The sequence below is a fragment of the Setaria viridis genome, chromosome 3 (genome assembly GCF_005286985.2).
Source record: "Setaria viridis chromosome 3, Setaria_viridis_v4.0, whole genome shotgun sequence".
NCBI lineage: Eukaryota > Viridiplantae > Streptophyta > Magnoliopsida > Poales > Poaceae > Setaria > Setaria viridis.
In genome coordinates this window covers 11,164,859-11,182,256 of record NC_048265.2, presented here as the reverse complement: position 1 = coordinate 11,182,256, position 17,398 = coordinate 11,164,859, and the positions used below count along the sequence as shown (strand labels likewise).

Sequence of the window (17,398 nt, the reverse complement as noted above, 5' to 3'; positions counted from 1 at the left end):
TGTGCAGCTACATCTCGTGCAACATCCACGGCATGGACGACCGCGCGCCGCAGAGGTGGAAGGAGCCGGCCTTGCCGGACTGCGACGAGTGCGGGCAGAAGAACAGCATGCGCCCGGTGATCCCGGCGGACAAGCACAAGATCAACTGGGTGTTCTTGCTGCTTTCTGAGATGTTGGGCGTGTGCACCCTGGAACAGCTGAAACACTTCTGTGAGCGCACCCAGCAGCACCGCACCGGCGCGAAGGATAGGGTGCTCTACTCGACCTACATGGAACTGTGCAACCAGCTGCTGCCTAATGGCCCTTTCGATATGGAATCGGTGAGGCGGAAGAGGATTCGTCCAAACGCTTGAATTTCATCATGTAATGTCCCTTTAACCGTATGATCTATAAGAATATATATAACCAATAGTATGGTGGCTTGTTTACTTGTTTTTTTTCCTATCACAAATGTATTTTAGATGATCTATGGAATCGCTTAATTAGTTTCTTTTCTTTTCTATCACAAATGTATTTTAGCTAATGTATGGAATTTTTATAATTGTGGATTTAATTATAGAGCTGATTTGCTGAAAAAGGGTGGAATGCACATGAGCATGAACTGAAAATTGCCCACCAAAACGTACTCTCTCTTCTATAAGAAATACCTACTATGGACATCATATATTGAGAGGCCTTACGAGACAATTCGATTGTAAATGACGCTCTCCTGTAGTTAACCTCGCTTATGCAGTTCTGCACTCGTCCTAGATGCCGTTTGACACACGTGCCAGACGAACAGTACGTACGCATCCAGCGACACAATAGAGAGATGGTTCTGCTCACAAGTTTGGGAAATGGGAGGATCATGCAGCCATCCATGCAAACAGCCATTCGTGTGATCGCGCCTACACTAGCTGAGTGCATCTGCCAATCGTTGAGGGCGACCTAGGCCTACCCACGCGTCCAGCAAACGGGAAGGGCAGTGGCCCTTTCAAATTTCAATACGCCATCTGACTATATGAGAGAAAGAAGAGGAGTGCTGTGTCCCAAAGGAAATCTACTGAGTATATGCCATATGCGGGTTCTTGCTGAGTCCAATATGGCGTCAAGAGGAAAATTAGGAGATTGGATGTAATAAACACGATCATGCGGACTACTAAACTGTTTTATTGATCTTAGGCATATATATCCCATTGAATCTTTATCTGAATTAAATCCATACAAATTGCAAGAATGTGCGCCGCAGATGTTTCTGTTCCTCTCCAAAATCATCCTGAAAATGCTACTCAGCTTTTTTTAGAGCAAATGATACTCAGCTACTGCAAAAAATTTCAGTTATACCAAAAAGAGCCCAAAACGTACGTAGGCCGAAATGTCGGCCCAACCAGCCCAAAACAAGTGGCGCCGTACTCTTCTTCCTTGCGGTCAAAGAGGAAGAGTAGCCTTCCCGTAACCGCGTGTTATAAAATCACCGGCGGCGATGCGGCTTCTCTCCGGCGTCCTCGCTTCCTCGTCCGCGCTTCTCTCCGGCGTCCTCGGCTCCGCGTCGGCCGCGTTCGACCGCCTCGGATTCTCGCGCGTATCCTTCGGCCGGGCGAACCCCTCAAGCATGCCGGCCCCCGCTTGTAAAGCCGATGCTGCCTCTTCGTCTGCCGCTGCCGACGCCGACGCCGGCGCCCAGAAACCGTGGCTCTTCGTCGGTCTGGGGAACCCCGGAAGGATGTACAAAGGCACTCGGCATAACGTAAGTTCGCTAGCTCTCTCCAATTCTCCATCCATCCCGTCGCGGGTAGGATAAATCTAGCTAAGACGGCGATGCGCGAGGGGCGGCAGCCTCGTCGGCTCCAGTTACTTTTTTTTGGGGGGGGTGGGGGGTGGGGGGTGGGGGGGAGGCCCGTCGATCTAGAATAGAGCTGTACTTTGGTATAGATGGGCTATCGATGATATGATTCAGCGGATGCACTAGTGGGAACTGGGGAATCAGCCAATCAGGGTCAAGAGTTGTTATAGGTGAAAGATAGGTTTGGCATGACTTTGATGGAAACAGCTGCTGTTGATTGTGTTGCTAAGAATCTAAGATTATATTTGCACCAAGCGATTTATCCATCACAACTAGCTCGTCATCAACAGTGTCCTGCTTGCTTAGGTGACTTGAGGGGGGAGTGAGGTTTGCGATTCCTTTTAATTTGTTAATACAGACCCTCTTTTTCTGGCGGCTGACAATGGAAATTATTTCCTTTTAGGCTTTTTTTTCTTGGTGCTCATAGCATGTATCCTGCATCGGATACTTTGCTTGTCTGAGGAATTATGCTGTTTTAGCTGTTTAGCTTATATAAATCATAACCTTGTTGGAGTTAAAGCTCTAGTCCAAATTTTACAATTTTTTCATTCGCAGAATTATGAACTAGAAGAACCATGTTAGCATGCTAGTGTGTGAGTTGGAAGGCTACCTTTTATTTAGGTTTGATTCTGATCTGCAGGCTAAAGCTGTTTCTATTTTTCAGTTGCTTGATACTACTTGATAGAAAGTTTTGACATTTAGGTCAGTGGCGGAGCTTGAGCAACTAATCAGGGGGGCCCAGCTTTGCTAATTTGCTCTGAAAATCAATGAACAGTAGCTGATTTACTATTCATATAGTGGAGATTTCCAACAGCCAGGGGTGGCCATGGCCCCCTTTACACTACACTAAGCTCCGCCCCTGATTTAGGCAGATTTTGCTTGCTTTGCAAACTGGTGTATTGAGCACAACTGGAACTTCCATGTAATTCTTGTTAATCTGTTGGTTTGCTTCAATGTTCAAAGGAAGAAATAATGTGTCACTTTTCATTGGAAAAATGGACCTTTAATTATGAATCAGGATTCAAACTAGTGCATACTGTGTGTTGGGTAGTAAAGTCTGTACATTGCAGTATCATGTTTTAACAAACCATGTTGGTATCCAGGTTGGCTTTGAGATGATTGATGCTATCGCAGAAGCTGAGGGAATTTCAGTCACCAGTAAGCAATTTAAGGCGATCGTCGGGAAAGGTAATTCAGTGCAAAGTATACTGATCTACATGTGTATTTCACTGACCTAAACCTTGATTTTCGCAATTTTGACCTTGCTCAGCAATTTTAGTTCCCCTCAACTAGCTCTGATTTTTAGTTCTCCTCATAACTTAGGTCTGTACTTCTGCATGCGGAGAAATTTTGCTCACTGGCACCCCTTGTTGTGTATATTTGAACTCAAATTCCTAGCATAGTTTGCCTGAATATAAGTCTCTGACATTGAGTTAGGCCATTCTACTGATGCTGTTGTATCTGATGATTTCTTCTCTTTCTTGCTAGCTGATTTACTTAGTTATTTGTGTATCAACTTGAACATAATCAAAGAAGGTGTCATCTTTCTTGTCATTGGTCTAAGTTTTTTTCGTACTTCTTCCGAACTTTCCTGTAAACAGTACAATGAAGTGTTGTACTGCTGTTGCTGATGCTTTTGAGCACTATCTATGTATAGTGGTATCAAATAGATGAATGTGAACCCGCTCTCTGAAGTTTCTCTGTTCTTATTTGTTTGTACCCCTTGTTCTGAGTTAACGTTTTGTAAGAACTAACTGCTTGCCAGTTTCTGTTGATTTTCTCAATCATATGCAGCTAAACGAAACCTATGAATGGATAATTTTATATTAAATTTGTATCTGAGTGGAATCAAAGTATACATGCATGTTTTGAAAATACAATGCTTCTCTCTATTTAGGCCTTATTGGTGATGTTCCTGTAATGCTTGCCAAGCCACAGACTTTTATGAATGCAAGTGGTGAGTCTGTAAGTAAAATTACCCTACTGCAGCTTCAATTAAATCATGCTTTGCTAGTCCTTTCTCCTTACTACTATTTATGTAGGTTGGACAGCTCGTTTCATATTTCAAGATACCACTAAATCAATTAGTTGTGGTAAATGTTATCCTTGAGCTAATACTTTATCATGTTACATAATGTTTTGCCCAATAAATTGTTCTTTTATCCTTTTACATAGATATATGATGATCTTGATATACCGTTTGCAAAATTGCGGCTGCTGCCAAAGGGGGGACATGGCGGGCATAACGGGTATTCAGTTCTTTTCCAGAACCCTTTCCTTTCTACAAGACTATAATTTCATGGCTGAGCATGAAAGGGACTTGAATAAAAATGCTGCAATAGAATTGTTATGAATTGGTTGTTAAATGCTTAGACAAAGAGGATGCTCAGTTACAAGCCTTGCCTGCACTAAGACGGTGATTGTTATGCTTCTTTTTTTCTCCCAATGGAACTTGGAACTTAAATCCTTGTGAATCCTTTGTTTTCTTCAATCAATATTCTAATGCACAACATAGTCATACTGCAGTGCCTCGAAACTATCAGGCTTTGTTATTAGACCTAATAACTGGATATATTGCAGGATGAGGAGTATTATCGACCATTTAAAACAGAGCCGCAATTTTCCACGTCTGAGGATGGGTACGACAACTATTTGCTCTTTTTTTTCATCCAGGCGAACGTCTGAAAGATCATTCCCCAAAAAATGTTGTGCAGGCATTGGACGGCCACCTGAGGAGATGGGCGCTATCAGTTTTGTTCTACGATCATTCAGCAAGGAAGAAAAGGAAGAGGTTTGTAAATTTGATACATGCAAAATTGCTTCATCATTATGCCTGTGGCCTTTTTCTTAAGCAGACCACGGTATCTTAAAACCTTGAAGCTGAATACTACGTTTTTTTAAGGGCTAAATACCACATTGATCTATACAAGCAGAACATCAGTCATCAGTAACTATTCTCTCCACTTTCCGCAGCTTGAAGTGACGTTCCAAAGAGGCTTGCAAGCAGTAAGGATCATGGTACGGGAAGGATTCAACAAAAGTGCAACATTTGTGAACACTCCACTGCCATTAGAAATGCCATTAGAAATGTTGAATAGATAAAAATTGCTTCGGATTGTATTCAAAACGCCGTATAGATTAGATTCACATAGTTGCTGACCCTAGGGCCATTGTCCCTGACGTGTGAAGATACAGCCCTGGAGATATCATAGTTTCTGTAAAGATTTGATTACACATGTCACAGCTGTATACATTGGATTCACATGGCTGTTTTCAGGTTAAGGGGATTATTTGAATTTCTTTCTGTTTGTTCTGCCTTCTGCTCATCAGATTATTGTTTTCAAATTTCAAGCCATAGATTGTTTCTTGGATTTTTCGTTTATTCTAAGGAGATCCACTGTTCTTTCCTGACAGTTTGCTGTCATGTTTTCATCAGAACAAAGTCGCAAACAGTGTGTTGTAAAAGCCTTTTGTGCCACTGCCGTGCCGACTGCTGGGTGCCTACTGCCGACTAGCGACACAACACTGATGCCATCGAGAACCAGTCGATCATGATCGTCCAGAAACCGCCTCCATTCTCGAGCTAAATCACCACCGTCCGCGCATGCTTCCAGCTTCCCACCAACCCCCGAACACGCGTTCAGATCCACCCCCCTAAAACCCTCCCATCCACATCACTCATCACTCCTCCCCCAATCCCACTCCGCCGCCGCCGCGCCGCCAGCCTACCCCACCATGGCGGCGACCACCCACGCCTCCTCCATGTCGTTCCTCCTCTCCCACCCGCAGCCGCGCTCCGCCACCCCCGGCACCCGCCTCCCGCTCCGCCCGCCCGCCCGCCGCGTCCGCTGCGCCACCGACGCCGCCGCCGCCGCCAGCATCAAGCACCGGCGCGCGGCGGATGAGAACATCCGCGAGGAGGCGGCGCGGCACCCCGCCCCGAAGCAGGGCCTCTCCGCGTGGTACGAGCCCTTCCCGCCCGCCCCGAACGGCGACCCCAACGAGCGCTACTCCCTGGACGAGATCGTCTACCGCTCCAGCTCGGGGGGCCTCCTCGACGTGCGCCACGACATGGAGGCGCTGGCCCGCTTCTCGGGCGCCTACTGGCGGGACCTCTTCGACTCCCGCGTCGGCCGCACCACCTGGCCCTACGGCTCCGGCGTCTGGTCCAAGAAGGAGTTCGTCCTCCCCGAGATCGACCCCGACCACATCGTCTCCCTCTTCGAGGGCAACTCCAACCTCTTCTGGGCCGAGCGCCTCGGCCGCGACCACCTCGGCGGGATGACCGACCTCTGGGTCAAGCACTGCGGCATCTCCCACACGGGATCCTTCAAGGACCTCGGCATGACCGTGCTCGTCAGCCAGGTCAACCGCCTCCGCCGCGCGCCGCTGTCGCGCCCCATCGCCGGCGTCGGGTGCGCGTCTACAGGGGACACCTCCGCCGCGCTCTCCGCCTACTGCGCCGCCGCGGGGATACCGGCCATTGTCTTCCTCCCGGCCAATCGCATCTCGCTGGAGCAGCTCATCCAGCCGATTGCAAACGGCGCCACTGTGCTCTCGCTCGACACCGACTTCGACGGCTGCATGCGGCTCATCAGGGAGGTGACTGCCGAGCTGCCTATTTACCTTGCCAATTCGCTCAATTCTCTTCGGCTTGAGGGGCAGAAGACAGCGGCTATTGAGATACTGCAGCAGTTCGATTGGGAGGTGCCGGATTGGGTCATTGTTCCAGGAGGCAATCTTGGGAACATCTATGCCTTTTACAAGGGATTCGAGATGTGCCGTGTTCTTGGGCTTGTTGATCGTGTGCCTCGGCTCGTCTGCGCACAGGCTGCCAATGCCAACCCGCTGTACAGTTATTACAAGTCGGGTTGGACTGAGTTCCAGCCACAGGTGGCCAAGCCGACATTTGCATCGGCGATCCAGATCGGTGACCCGGTGTCTGTTGACCGAGCTGTGGTCGCACTCAAGGCAACAAATGGAATTGTTGAGGAAGCCACAGAGGAAGAGCTCATGAACGCAATGTCGCTTGCTGATCGCACTGGAATGTTTGCCTGCCCACATACTGGTGTTGCGCTCGCCGCACTGTTCAAGCTCAGGGACCAGCGTGTCATCGGGGCGAATGAGCGTGTTGTGGTTGTCAGCACGGCACATGGTCTGAAGTTCTCGCAATCCAAGATTGACTACCATGATAGCAAGATCGAGGACATGGCTTGCAAGTATGCCAACCCGCCGGTGAGTGTGAAGGCCGACTTTGGTGCCGTCATGGATGTCCTCAAGAAGAGGCTCAAGGGTAAGCTCTGAGCCTCTGGTTGGCTAACTCTTCAAATTGGTTGCTGTGTATCAGTTGTGTTCTGCATCTGATTTGAATGCAGTGGGTGACTATGGAGCAACGATTCATCGGTCACTAGTACTTTAGGTCCTGGGGTTCTTTCAGGTTTCATTGGGGATAGGCTATCTTATTGAGGAATTTAGCAAGACTTGGGAGGGGCTATCTCTTGTAGTATCATGTGTTCTATGGATAATAAGTGATGGTGTTGCTGTTGGATTGAATAATCATCACTCACTCTTCTGTCCTTTGTGCATGAACTTGTCGAATATTTATTTTGGCTGTTACTATCTGGACTGTTGTTGTTTGATCACTCGCTGTTGGCTGTTTTGCTGACTGACAACTAAAATCCTACCCGGTGTGTACTGGTGATAGTTGATTCCAGCCTCTGCTGGCTTTGCCTCAATTCTGTCGAGAGCTTTCGTTGCGGATTTGATGCCTGGATTTAGGTGGTCCGTGACAATGAGTTGCTCCAATCAACGTGGTCCAAAGTAGATAGATATTCTTGTGTGTCACAGCCTATATACGTTTGCAAATAAGCGACAGGACGACAAGAGCACCAATAATCCAACCAACGTGGTCTCCTTTAGGCAAAGTCGTATGGCTGCAGAGATTATACGAGCGATCTTTTTTTTTTCATTTTTGATTTTGTTTGGCGGCCAATTGGTGCTCGTTTTCAGTTTGGCAAACCAACAGATCCATCAAAGTGGTGGAGAATTGGAACTGCAGTTCGATTGTCAGCTTCTGGAGCAAAAACAGCAGCAGTCGCGAGTAGAAGGGTTGACGCCTTTTCCATTCAGCCCAAGGAAGATTGTAGGATTTTTCGCGGAAAGCGTTTGTTTTATGATAAACACATTGGGCTGGACCGAATCGAGCCCACAAGGTTTGCACGGCCTGGGCAGCCTACTGATTGATGCGGCCTGTATCCTACACGGCGCAGGGTCCCATTCCGGCGCGCATAGAGAGGCCTATCGGATCCACATGTAGCGCCGTGGCAGCCCAATTCCAAAATACGGAGTGGCAGCACTGGCAGCCGCAGCCCAAACCACCACCAGAGGCAGACGAACGTTGTCATCTCTCTCCATCTGCAACGACACACAACAGTTGACTCTGCCCCCTTGCGATTACTTGCCCCTGGTCCATGCATGAGCATCCAGCTGATCCTCGAGGCCCGCACGATGAGCAAGCTAGCTACTTCTCGCCTTCTCCTTGCAAGTCAACGACCCTGTAACTACTAGTGCACCCTCCGTTTCATATTGCTATAATTTTTCTATGCATCTAGATATAGTACATGTCTCTATGTTTAGATGTATGATAATATCTATAAATTTAGAAAAATTAAAACAACTTACAATTAAAAAGGAGGGAGTGCGTGCACCCTCCGTTTCATATTGTATGTTCATTTTAATTTTTATATATGCATCTAGATATAGTACGTGTCTCTATGTTTAGATGTATAGTAATATCTATAAATTTAGAAAAATCAAAACAACTTAAAAAGGAGGGAGTGCGTTCCAACACCACACATGTCCACGTACGTGCGCGGCATTGCGGCCACACGACCTGTCCATACGCCACCGACGCTAGCTGCAGTCCGACACTGTCTACCTGTCTGACTGCCCGCCTGCCAGGCTGCCGCGACGACTAACTCATCTAACAACGTCGCCGTGTTGGACCGACGTCAAACTTAATCATCCAAGGACGCGGAACCTACAATTTTGCCGCAACCAAGATAAACCATCCAGATTAGAAAAAGAAAAAGAAAAGAAAGACGCGCGCGCGCGCGCGGAGAGAGAGAGAGACGATCCAAAATGCTGCGGGGGCATTGTGTTTGCTTCTCATTTTCCTCGCATTCAAATTAGGCAACTAACAACAACCAGATGAATAAAGGACGATCAAGGCAGCTGAAAAGAAGGGACGGACAATTGAAAGCAGCTAAAGAAAGGGGGGACATTGCCCCTCTGAACGAGGGAATCTGATGATACTGGCAAGCCGTTGAAGAGCAGCGGATGTACGTTTTCTGGTCCGCCGGGTCCCGTCTCGACTTTGCTTAACGCTAGTGGAGCTCTCCCTACCGGTACTAACGTTCAAGTTCAACAAACCCCTGGCCCCCTAATCTCTTTCCCCAAATCCGCTACGCCATCAGCATTCAGCAAGCACCACACCAATTCTTTTGTTTTTCCCCTCCCCGATTTTTTCTTTCTTTTGATTGTTATTAGAAAAAAAAAGGGAAAGCACTAAACGTCTAAACCACTTGGCATGGCTGCAATTATTATCACCAAAAGGAAGGGGGAAAAAAATCCTCATGAGCAGGACAGTGAACAACCATCATGCGTGCGTGCCCCACGTGCAAAGGAACAATCCCAATCACCATGGTCTATTTTTTTCTGGAAAAAGGAAACAGATTGCTAGGGATGATGAGATGAGGGATAGAGAGTGGAAGAAGAAAATGACACCATGACAGAGATGCAAAGATACACCACCACAGTAACAACTAGTTTAAAGGAACCAAAGAATGGTTGAAGTAGAGACTTGACAAATTTTTTTTATCAAGGTTAGTAAGACTATAAGACAAGTGCGAGAGGTGCAGGTGCAGTCCAAGTTTTTGTTTTTAAGAAAAGTCCAGTCCAAGTTTGGTGAGAGGAAAGAGAAAGGAACCTGAAATCTGATGTGGAGGCAAACCCCTCACCAAACCATCCATCCATGGCTCCGCTGCTAGCCTGCTAGGCATGGCCCTTGCCTTGCCTACTCGGCATTGACTACTGAGGAAGGGAGGGAGGGGAACTTGGCACCCACCACCTCCTCCCGCCGACAGCGAGAGCCCGCGAGCAAGCGGCAGCCATCACCACCACCGCCTCCCAGGCTCCCACATCCCTGCTCTGCCTGCCATCCTTTTTGACTCCGGGATCCCTCTCCTCCCCGCCTGCCGGGGATCCTACTACTTCCCCCCAGCCTCCCGATCGATCTCTCCGCATTCCTCTGGCCAGCCGAGCGTGAAGTGGGAGGGAGGGTGGGATTGTGGGAAGCAAGGCGGCGGCGCGGGTGAGGACCGATGGGGAAGGGGAGCGCGTGGGCGCTGGCCCTGGCGCTCGCCGTGCTCCTCGCCTGCTCCGACGTCGCTGTCGTCACGGCGCAGGACACCGAGCGGATCGAAGGTACGCGGCGCGATTCGTGTTTGTTCCCATCGTTTTGCTTTTGCCTGTTTCCATCTTGCTTCTGATCATGATAAGCACATTCTTGTCAGTGTCTACAACTCAGCTGTTTGTTTGCGTACCTTGTTGTCGCCTGTAGTACATCTTGTAAATTGGTAAAGCAACAATTTTGGCATGTATTAGTATGTCCGTTTGATCTGTTAGGCCTCTGAATTCATGGGAGTTCCATCCTGACTTCATATGCTTATGGGTTAGCTGATAAGCCGAATGCAGGTGGATCCTTTGGTATGCAATGATACATGATGATAATCAGCTAATCATGATTCGTTCAGTTTAGCGTAGGTGCGAAATTCACTTTAGACCTGTTTACATTGCTTAGCTAGCATACCTTACTTTTGATCAGTATGTTCTATGATCCTGTGATCCCTAGCATGGTTCTACAACTAGGTATATTCTTTTCCCCACTTCTGTTCACGCCCTAATGCCATATATGGATAATAAAATGCAGGAAGTGCTGGTGATGTATTAGAAGATAACCCTGTTGGGAGGCTCAAGGTCTATGTCTATGATCTCCCCAGCAAATACAACAAGAAACTGCTGAAGAAGGACCCTAGGTGCCTGAACCACATGTTTGCTGCTGAGATCTTCATGCACCGGTTCCTGCTGTCAAGCGCTGTCCGAACTTTTAATCCCGAGGAAGCAGATTGGTTCTACACACCTGTATACACAACATGCGATCTGACTCCTTCGGGTCTTCCCTTGCCTTTCAAGTCTCCTCGAATGATGCGAAGTGCAATCCAGCTGATTGCCACGAACTGGCCTTACTGGAATAGATCGGAGGGCGCAGATCATTTCTTTGTCACACCACATGACTTTGGTGCTTGCTTTCATTACCAGGTACAAACACTAGTACATTAAGTAGCTGTTGTGTGCATTTATTTATACTTCTACTAATGAAGATTAGATCTTCAGCAATAATAGTTTAGTACGAAATAGCGAATATCACCATTTGGAACAACTGGGACATATCTAATTGTGACACTGAACATGGGGGCAATAGCGGTATCAAGATGCTTGTTTCAGTATGACTGAACTAATCTAGTACACTTAATTAAGTCAGGCTCACATGTTGTTTGTCCCTTGTAGAAGAAACATGTCCAAGATTGCAATTTCCTTATATGTCATGCTGATAAGTGATAACTATATTCATGGTTAACTAACCATGTAATAGAAATAACCACTTAATAGACTTCCAATTGACTCCTGTTACTGGCTGTTTCAATATATTGATCTTTCTGTAACAAGATCTTTCATTTTTCAGGAAGAGAAAGCAATCGGACGGGGAATCCTTCCCTTGCTTCAGCGGGCTACACTGGTTCAGACCTTTGGACAGAAGAACCATGTATGCCTGAAGGATGGATCCATCACCATCCCACCTTTTGCGCCTCCCCAGAAAATGCAAACTCACCTTATACCCCCAGACACCCCTCGATCCATCTTTGTGTACTTCCGTGGTTTGTTCTATGACACCGGCAACGATCCTGAAGGTGGTTACTATGCTAGGTAATCATCTATCTGCGTACAAGCGATGCAGTGGACACCTTTCTATATCTTCCTATCGTTTTGTCTTCCCTCCCATTGCATCATTGATCTAGTGGCTGATGACACTGCATCTGCATGTTCTACAGAGGAGCTCGCGCGTCAGTCTGGGAGAACTTCAAGAACAACCCGCTCTTTGATATCTCGACCGATCACCCACCAACATACTACGAAGACATGCAGCGTTCAGTGTTCTGCCTGTGCCCATTGGGCTGGGCACCATGGAGTCCCAGGCTAGTCGAAGCCGTGGTCTTTGGCTGCATCCCAGTGATCATCGCAGATGACATCGTCCTGCCCTTTGCGGATGCCATCCCATGGGAGGAGATTGGTGTGTTCGTTGCCGAGGAGGATGTCCCGAGGCTGGACAGTATCCTGACGTCCATTCCCACAGATGTTATACTGAGGAAGCAACGTCTCCTTGCGAACCCGTCGATGAAGCAGGCCATGCTGTTCCCCCAGCCTGCTCAGCCAGGAGATGCATTCCACCAGATTCTAAATGGACTTGCGCGCAAGCTCCCACACGGTGACAATGTCTTCTTGAAGCCCGGGGAGAGGATCCTGAACTGGACCGCTGGACCACCAGGCGACCTGAAGCCTTGGTAGCATCTTGCGGATCTCAGATGGATAAATAACCTTTTGGAAAGGAAAAACTGAGAATATGATATAGTTGCACCTTTGAATTACCATGGATGCATAGTGCTGACCACAAGGCAAATGTACATTTCTGTATGCTCTTTCTTCTATAGCTGTTATATACACCTCATATCTTCATTTCTTTTTTCTTTCTCTTTATCCCATTCATTAGATGATGAGAATGCCAGGCCTCGTCAATCATATGTGGATATACCATCATAATAAAAAATTTACAAGATTTTACCCATGCTGATTGTCTGACCTCATTTCATTATCCTCTGAACTGCCAGTTGCCATACTGTTCCAGTATTCCTGCAACAACCCTGCCATTGGGTTTGTGATGTTACACCTTGCTGATTTTGGTCCCCTTTGATTTGTTTGTGCCTCTCCACAATTCGATGAGAAAGGTGAAACTGCTGTCTGAAGCAAGATGATAGGGAAGCCTGTCTGATTCGCTGATCAGGCAGCATGTCGCTTCAGTCTTTAGCTGAATGTTGCTGAGCTCTGAAGGAATGTCGTGTCAAATTGCGCATGTGATGTGAGCGCTGTAACCTAAGATTGCTGGTTGTTGGTGCAAAACAGGTAGGTAGGTAGATTGATAGGGAAACGAGGTCAACATCAGGGCCTTTTTTGCTTTTGTGTCCTCCGTGAGGCCATCAGCTGGTGTTACTGAGCTATTGCACCCTCCACCTGCACTTGGTTGGGATGCCACCAACTGAATGGTAAAGAACCGTAGTTCAGAAATATACCTCCGAACAAGGTTTCCTGCTGGAATTAAGGTTGTGTTCATAAATGCCACAAACATTGGAACTGGTGGGAATTTGTCAAGAACCATTCTTGCTGGTTTTGTTTTTTGGTTCTGGAATTTTGCACAGCTCCTGCCTCCTGGTGAGATTCGGTTCACCTCCATGAAAGATTCAAGGATTCGAGGTTCAAATTCGATCCTGGTAAAAGCTTCCGGTAAGGTGTGAATGGTTAGTAAGGTCAACGATGTACAATACAAACAACATTCTGGTGTGCCGTGACCTAACTATAGTTGGAGAAGACGACGAAAGCGACCACCTAACAACGGCAGGTGATCCGAGTCAAAGTATGGTAGGCAACGAGGAGAAGAAACTAAAAAAAGATGGCATGAATTGTGACCCAAGCAAAGCGATCTTGGAAGGAGGAGGCCGTACAGGCACAGCTGCCAAACCTAGTTTAAGCTTTTGCGTGTTTTACCTGGACGCCATGCTCGTACCAGAACTTCGGATGGAAATGGAAATGGAAATGGAAATGGCCAAATGGGGATGATCTGACTTTCTGTACGCCGTGACGTGGTCACTGCCGTGTGGACCCCTGCAGTGACACCATCACGCCGTGCAGTAAGCCAGGATCGACGTCCGCTCGTCGTGTCACGTTCATACGGATGCCGACGTTAATGTTCCTGGAATTTTCTTAAATCCCGGACGAAGCACCTGCTAGTACATGGGAATGAAAATTCAATCTTGCAAACGTAATTATAAAAAAATATTGCGAACGCAGGTTGTCGACAAAAAGAAGAAAAAAACTTGCAAACGCGGGGAGCCTGGTACGGTGGTACCCACTACCTCCGCCGACAGGGGGTGCCCGCCGGGCGCGAAGAAGCCGCGGTCACCGTCACCACCAACCTCCAGTCCCAGCGCTCCCACACCTCTGCCATCCTCTTTGACTCCGGGTCCCTATTCTCCCCGCCTGCCGAGAATCCCGCTAGCTCCCTCCCACCTCCCCCGCAACCCTCTCGAGTCTCGGCTGGAGCCTCTCCGTCTCTCCCCGCTGCCCCCGAGCCGCCGAGCGTGGAGGGAAGGGACGAGGCGTCGGTGCGGGTGACGGGACTAATGGGGACGGCGAGGGCGCGGGCGCTGCCCCTGGCGCTCACCTTGCTCCTCGCCTGCTCCGACGTCGCCGTCGTCGCGGCGCAGGTCACCGAGCGGATCCAGGGTACGCGGCCCCTCGCTCTCCCTCCCTCCCTTCCTTCCTCAGTCTCTTGCTCGAGCCATGCTCCGATTGGTGGATGATTATGCATTGCGCGCGCTCCCTCGGTCGTTGATCCGGGGAAGCCGTGCTCCTCGTCGCGTTTGTGGTGGCCGGAATGGATCTGATCGCGCGCGCGTAATCCTACGAGGCGTTGGGGAGACGAGCGGGCGGGCGGGTGGTTGCCTGGTTGGGGAGATAGATCAGCTCTTACTGGCACGGATGCTTCCACGCTTCCTTTGTTAGTCCATGAACGAACTACCTTCCGCATTCAGTCAATTGCTCAGAGTGCACAATGAATTCCATCCTGGCAAGGGCAGTGCTCCAAATCTTGAGATCAGTCAAACCTGTTATTACTACACGATGCATCTGCCATGGATTGTGGTAGATCCTTCCTTGCCTATGCTGAGAAGATGAGCATAAATGAAGTCTGATTCTTTTCCAAGTGTGGCCGAACTCCTTATAACATACTTCTACTGGAGATTAGCAAAGCTTTGTTTAGTAGTGCTATTATTATTTATTGTTTTGGATTGGAGTCCACTAACTACACTTATCGAGCTTCTCGACTTCATAAAACAGTCAGGGATCCCTCGAATTTCTTACTTGACGCAATATTTAGCCACACCCTGGCCCTACTAAAAGAGTTCCGCTCCTCAAGATATGGTACCTGTTTCATAAGTTGCTTGTGTGCCTACTTGCTGTATAATTTCAATTATGCTTTGCCTTAAGAAAATAATTTACTTTGGGGGAGAAAAACTATTTAACTCCATCTTACTGGGATCATGGTATTGCGGTGCATAATCCTGATATTTCACTGTGGATATGATTAAATTCCAGGAAGTGCTGGTGATGTGCTAGAAGATGATCCTGTTGGAAGGCTCAAGGTATATGTCTATGAGTTGCCGCCCAAATACAACAAGAATATTTTGGCAAAAGATTCTAGATGCCTCAAGCACATGTTTGCTACGGAGATCTTCATACATCGCTTCCTATTATCGAGTGCAGTCCGGACTTTAAATCCGGAAGAAGCTGATTGGTTCTACACTCCAGTATACACAACATGTGACCTTACACCATGGGGCCATCCCTTGACCACCAAGTCTCCGCGTATGATAAGAAGTGCGATTCAGTACATTTCCAAGCGTTGGCCCTACTGGAACAGGACGGAGGGAGCAGATCATTTCTTTGTCACCCCACATGACTTTGGAGCATGCTTCTATTTCCAGGTGCGTCATAGAGCCATAAACTATGAATCCTCCTATATAATTACCGATGCAACGTGGAATGTAAACTCCTAAAATGGAAATTCCAGTCTAGTCATTTCCTCGTGCACCATTTGCTATCCGTTACTCATATTTACTTCAAGCACCATCCATCTAACCTCCTATATAATTACCGATGCAGCATGGAATGTAAACTCCTAAAATGGAAATTCCAGTCTAGTCATTTCCTTGTACACCATTTGCTATCCGTTACTCATATTTACTTCAAGCATCATCCATCTAACATGTATTCAGAATTCCTATTGTTTAGGAAGCGAAGGCTATCGAGCGAGGTATCCTTCCAGTGCTGCGCCGTGCTACACTGGTCCAGACTTTCGGGCAGAAGGATCATGTATGCCTCAAGGAAGGCTCCATCACCATCCCACCATATACTCCTCCTTATAAGATGAGAACTCACCTTGTTCCACCAGAGACCCCTCGGTCAATCTTTGTCTATTTCCGTGGTTTGTTCTATGATACTTCAAATGATCCTGAGGGTGGTTACTATGCAAGGTATGCTCCTAAAACTGAATTATGTAACTGACAAGCAGTCTTGATGAATCATTGACTCGAAAGCCTTGATGCACCTACCATATGCAATGCAGGGGCGCCCGTGCATCAGTTTGGGAGAACTTCAAGAACAACCCAATGTTCGACATCTCGACAGACCATCCACCAACCTACTATGAGGACATGCAGCGTTCCGTCTTCTGCTTGTGCCCACTTGGCTGGGCCCCATGGAGCCCCCGTTTGGTGGAAGCTGTGGTGTTCGGCTGCATCCCCGTGATCATTGCCGATGACATTGTTCTTCCCTTTGCGGATGCTATCCCATGGGAGGAGATTGGTGTCTTTGTGGCTGAGGACGACGTCACCAAGCTTGATACCATCTTGACCTCCATACCGATGGAGGAAATCCTTCGGAAGCAGAGGCTGCTCGCGAACCCATCGATGAAGCAGGCCATGCTGTTCCCACAGCCGACCGAGCCCCGGGACGCCTTCCACCAGATCCTGAACGGGCTGGCGCGGAAGCTGCCGCACGGCAAGGGCGTGTTCCTGAAGCCCGGGCAGAAGGTGCTGAACTGGACCGAGGGGGAACCGGCTGACCTGAAGCCGTGGTAGGTATAGACGTATAGTGGCATGGCACCATCACCATTCACCACGGCTGGTGTTCTGGTGTTCTGTGTAAACGACACAACCATACGAGAGGCTGATCATTGACGATGATGCTAGTGAACTACACCATTAAATGTAAAGCTCCTTCCCTTCCTCCTACCTTGCTTCTTTTTGAGGCAATGTGCCTGCCTTGCCTGTATGGCAATACCTGTTTTGACCTTTCTTTTAGTGTTAGCATATATAGATGATAGCTGGTGGATCATGTAATGTATGACCGTTGTATTATATTATTATACAGTTGCCGGTTTACGGTGGGGGAAAGTAAGGTTAATTCCAATCCAGAAAACCTGCTAAATGCTGTGCGTTTCAGTACTGAATGCTGAGTTAGAATGGTGCCATGTGTTCTTGACTTGGTGTGGTGGCAAGCAACGAAGCAAGGATTCAACCTGAATGTTTGGGATTGGTAAGAAAACATGCATGGCTTACAGGAAGCACA

General features: G+C 47.9%; 4 protein-coding genes across 5 annotated transcripts; all 4 read left to right on the top strand.

The window, feature by feature from the left end:
• Positions 1-1,422: 1,422 nt before the first annotated feature.
• On the top strand, positions 1,423-5,122 carry LOC117848514 (peptidyl-tRNA hydrolase, mitochondrial). Of its 2 annotated transcripts, XM_034729945.2 has the most exons (8): positions 1,423-1,726; positions 2,926-3,010; positions 3,720-3,787; positions 3,865-3,915; positions 3,998-4,071; positions 4,403-4,461; positions 4,537-4,613; positions 4,796-5,122. In XM_034729945.2, exons 1-8 carry the CDS (start codon positions 1,463-1,465, stop codon positions 4,922-4,924), a joined length of 807 nt encoding a protein of 268 aa, XP_034585836.1. In that variant the 5' UTR covers positions 1,423-1,462; the 3' UTR covers positions 4,925-5,122. The 2 variants fall into 2 exon arrangements, with proteins under 2 accessions (XP_034585836.1, XP_034585837.1); XM_034729946.2 differs by lacking the exon at positions 3,865-3,915.
• A 383-nt stretch (positions 5,123-5,505) lies between these two features.
• On the top strand, positions 5,506-7,443 carry LOC117848513 (threonine synthase, chloroplastic). The gene has a single exon (XM_034729944.2). The coding sequence runs from the start codon at positions 5,558-5,560 to the stop codon at positions 7,124-7,126; it is 1,569 nt and encodes a 522-aa protein (XP_034585835.1). The 5' UTR covers positions 5,506-5,557; the 3' UTR covers positions 7,127-7,443.
• Positions 7,444-9,760: 2,317 nt separating this feature from the next.
• Positions 9,761-12,782, top strand: LOC117850838 (probable glucuronosyltransferase Os01g0926700). Its single transcript, XM_034732714.2, has 4 exons — positions 9,761-10,306; positions 10,812-11,200; positions 11,625-11,866; positions 11,992-12,782. The coding sequence occupies exons 1-4, from the start codon at positions 10,204-10,206 to the stop codon at positions 12,503-12,505; spliced, it is 1,248 nt and encodes a 415-aa protein (XP_034588605.1). The 5' UTR covers positions 9,761-10,203; the 3' UTR covers positions 12,506-12,782.
• Positions 12,783-14,149: 1,367 nt separating this feature from the next.
• Positions 14,150-17,257, top strand: LOC117850447 (probable glucuronosyltransferase Os01g0926600). Its single transcript, XM_034732273.2, has 4 exons — positions 14,150-14,494; positions 15,365-15,753; positions 16,061-16,302; positions 16,395-17,257. Exons 1-4 carry the CDS (start codon positions 14,392-14,394, stop codon positions 16,906-16,908), a joined length of 1,248 nt encoding a protein of 415 aa, XP_034588164.1. The 5' UTR covers positions 14,150-14,391; the 3' UTR covers positions 16,909-17,257.
• Positions 17,258-17,398: the final 141 nt, after the last annotated feature.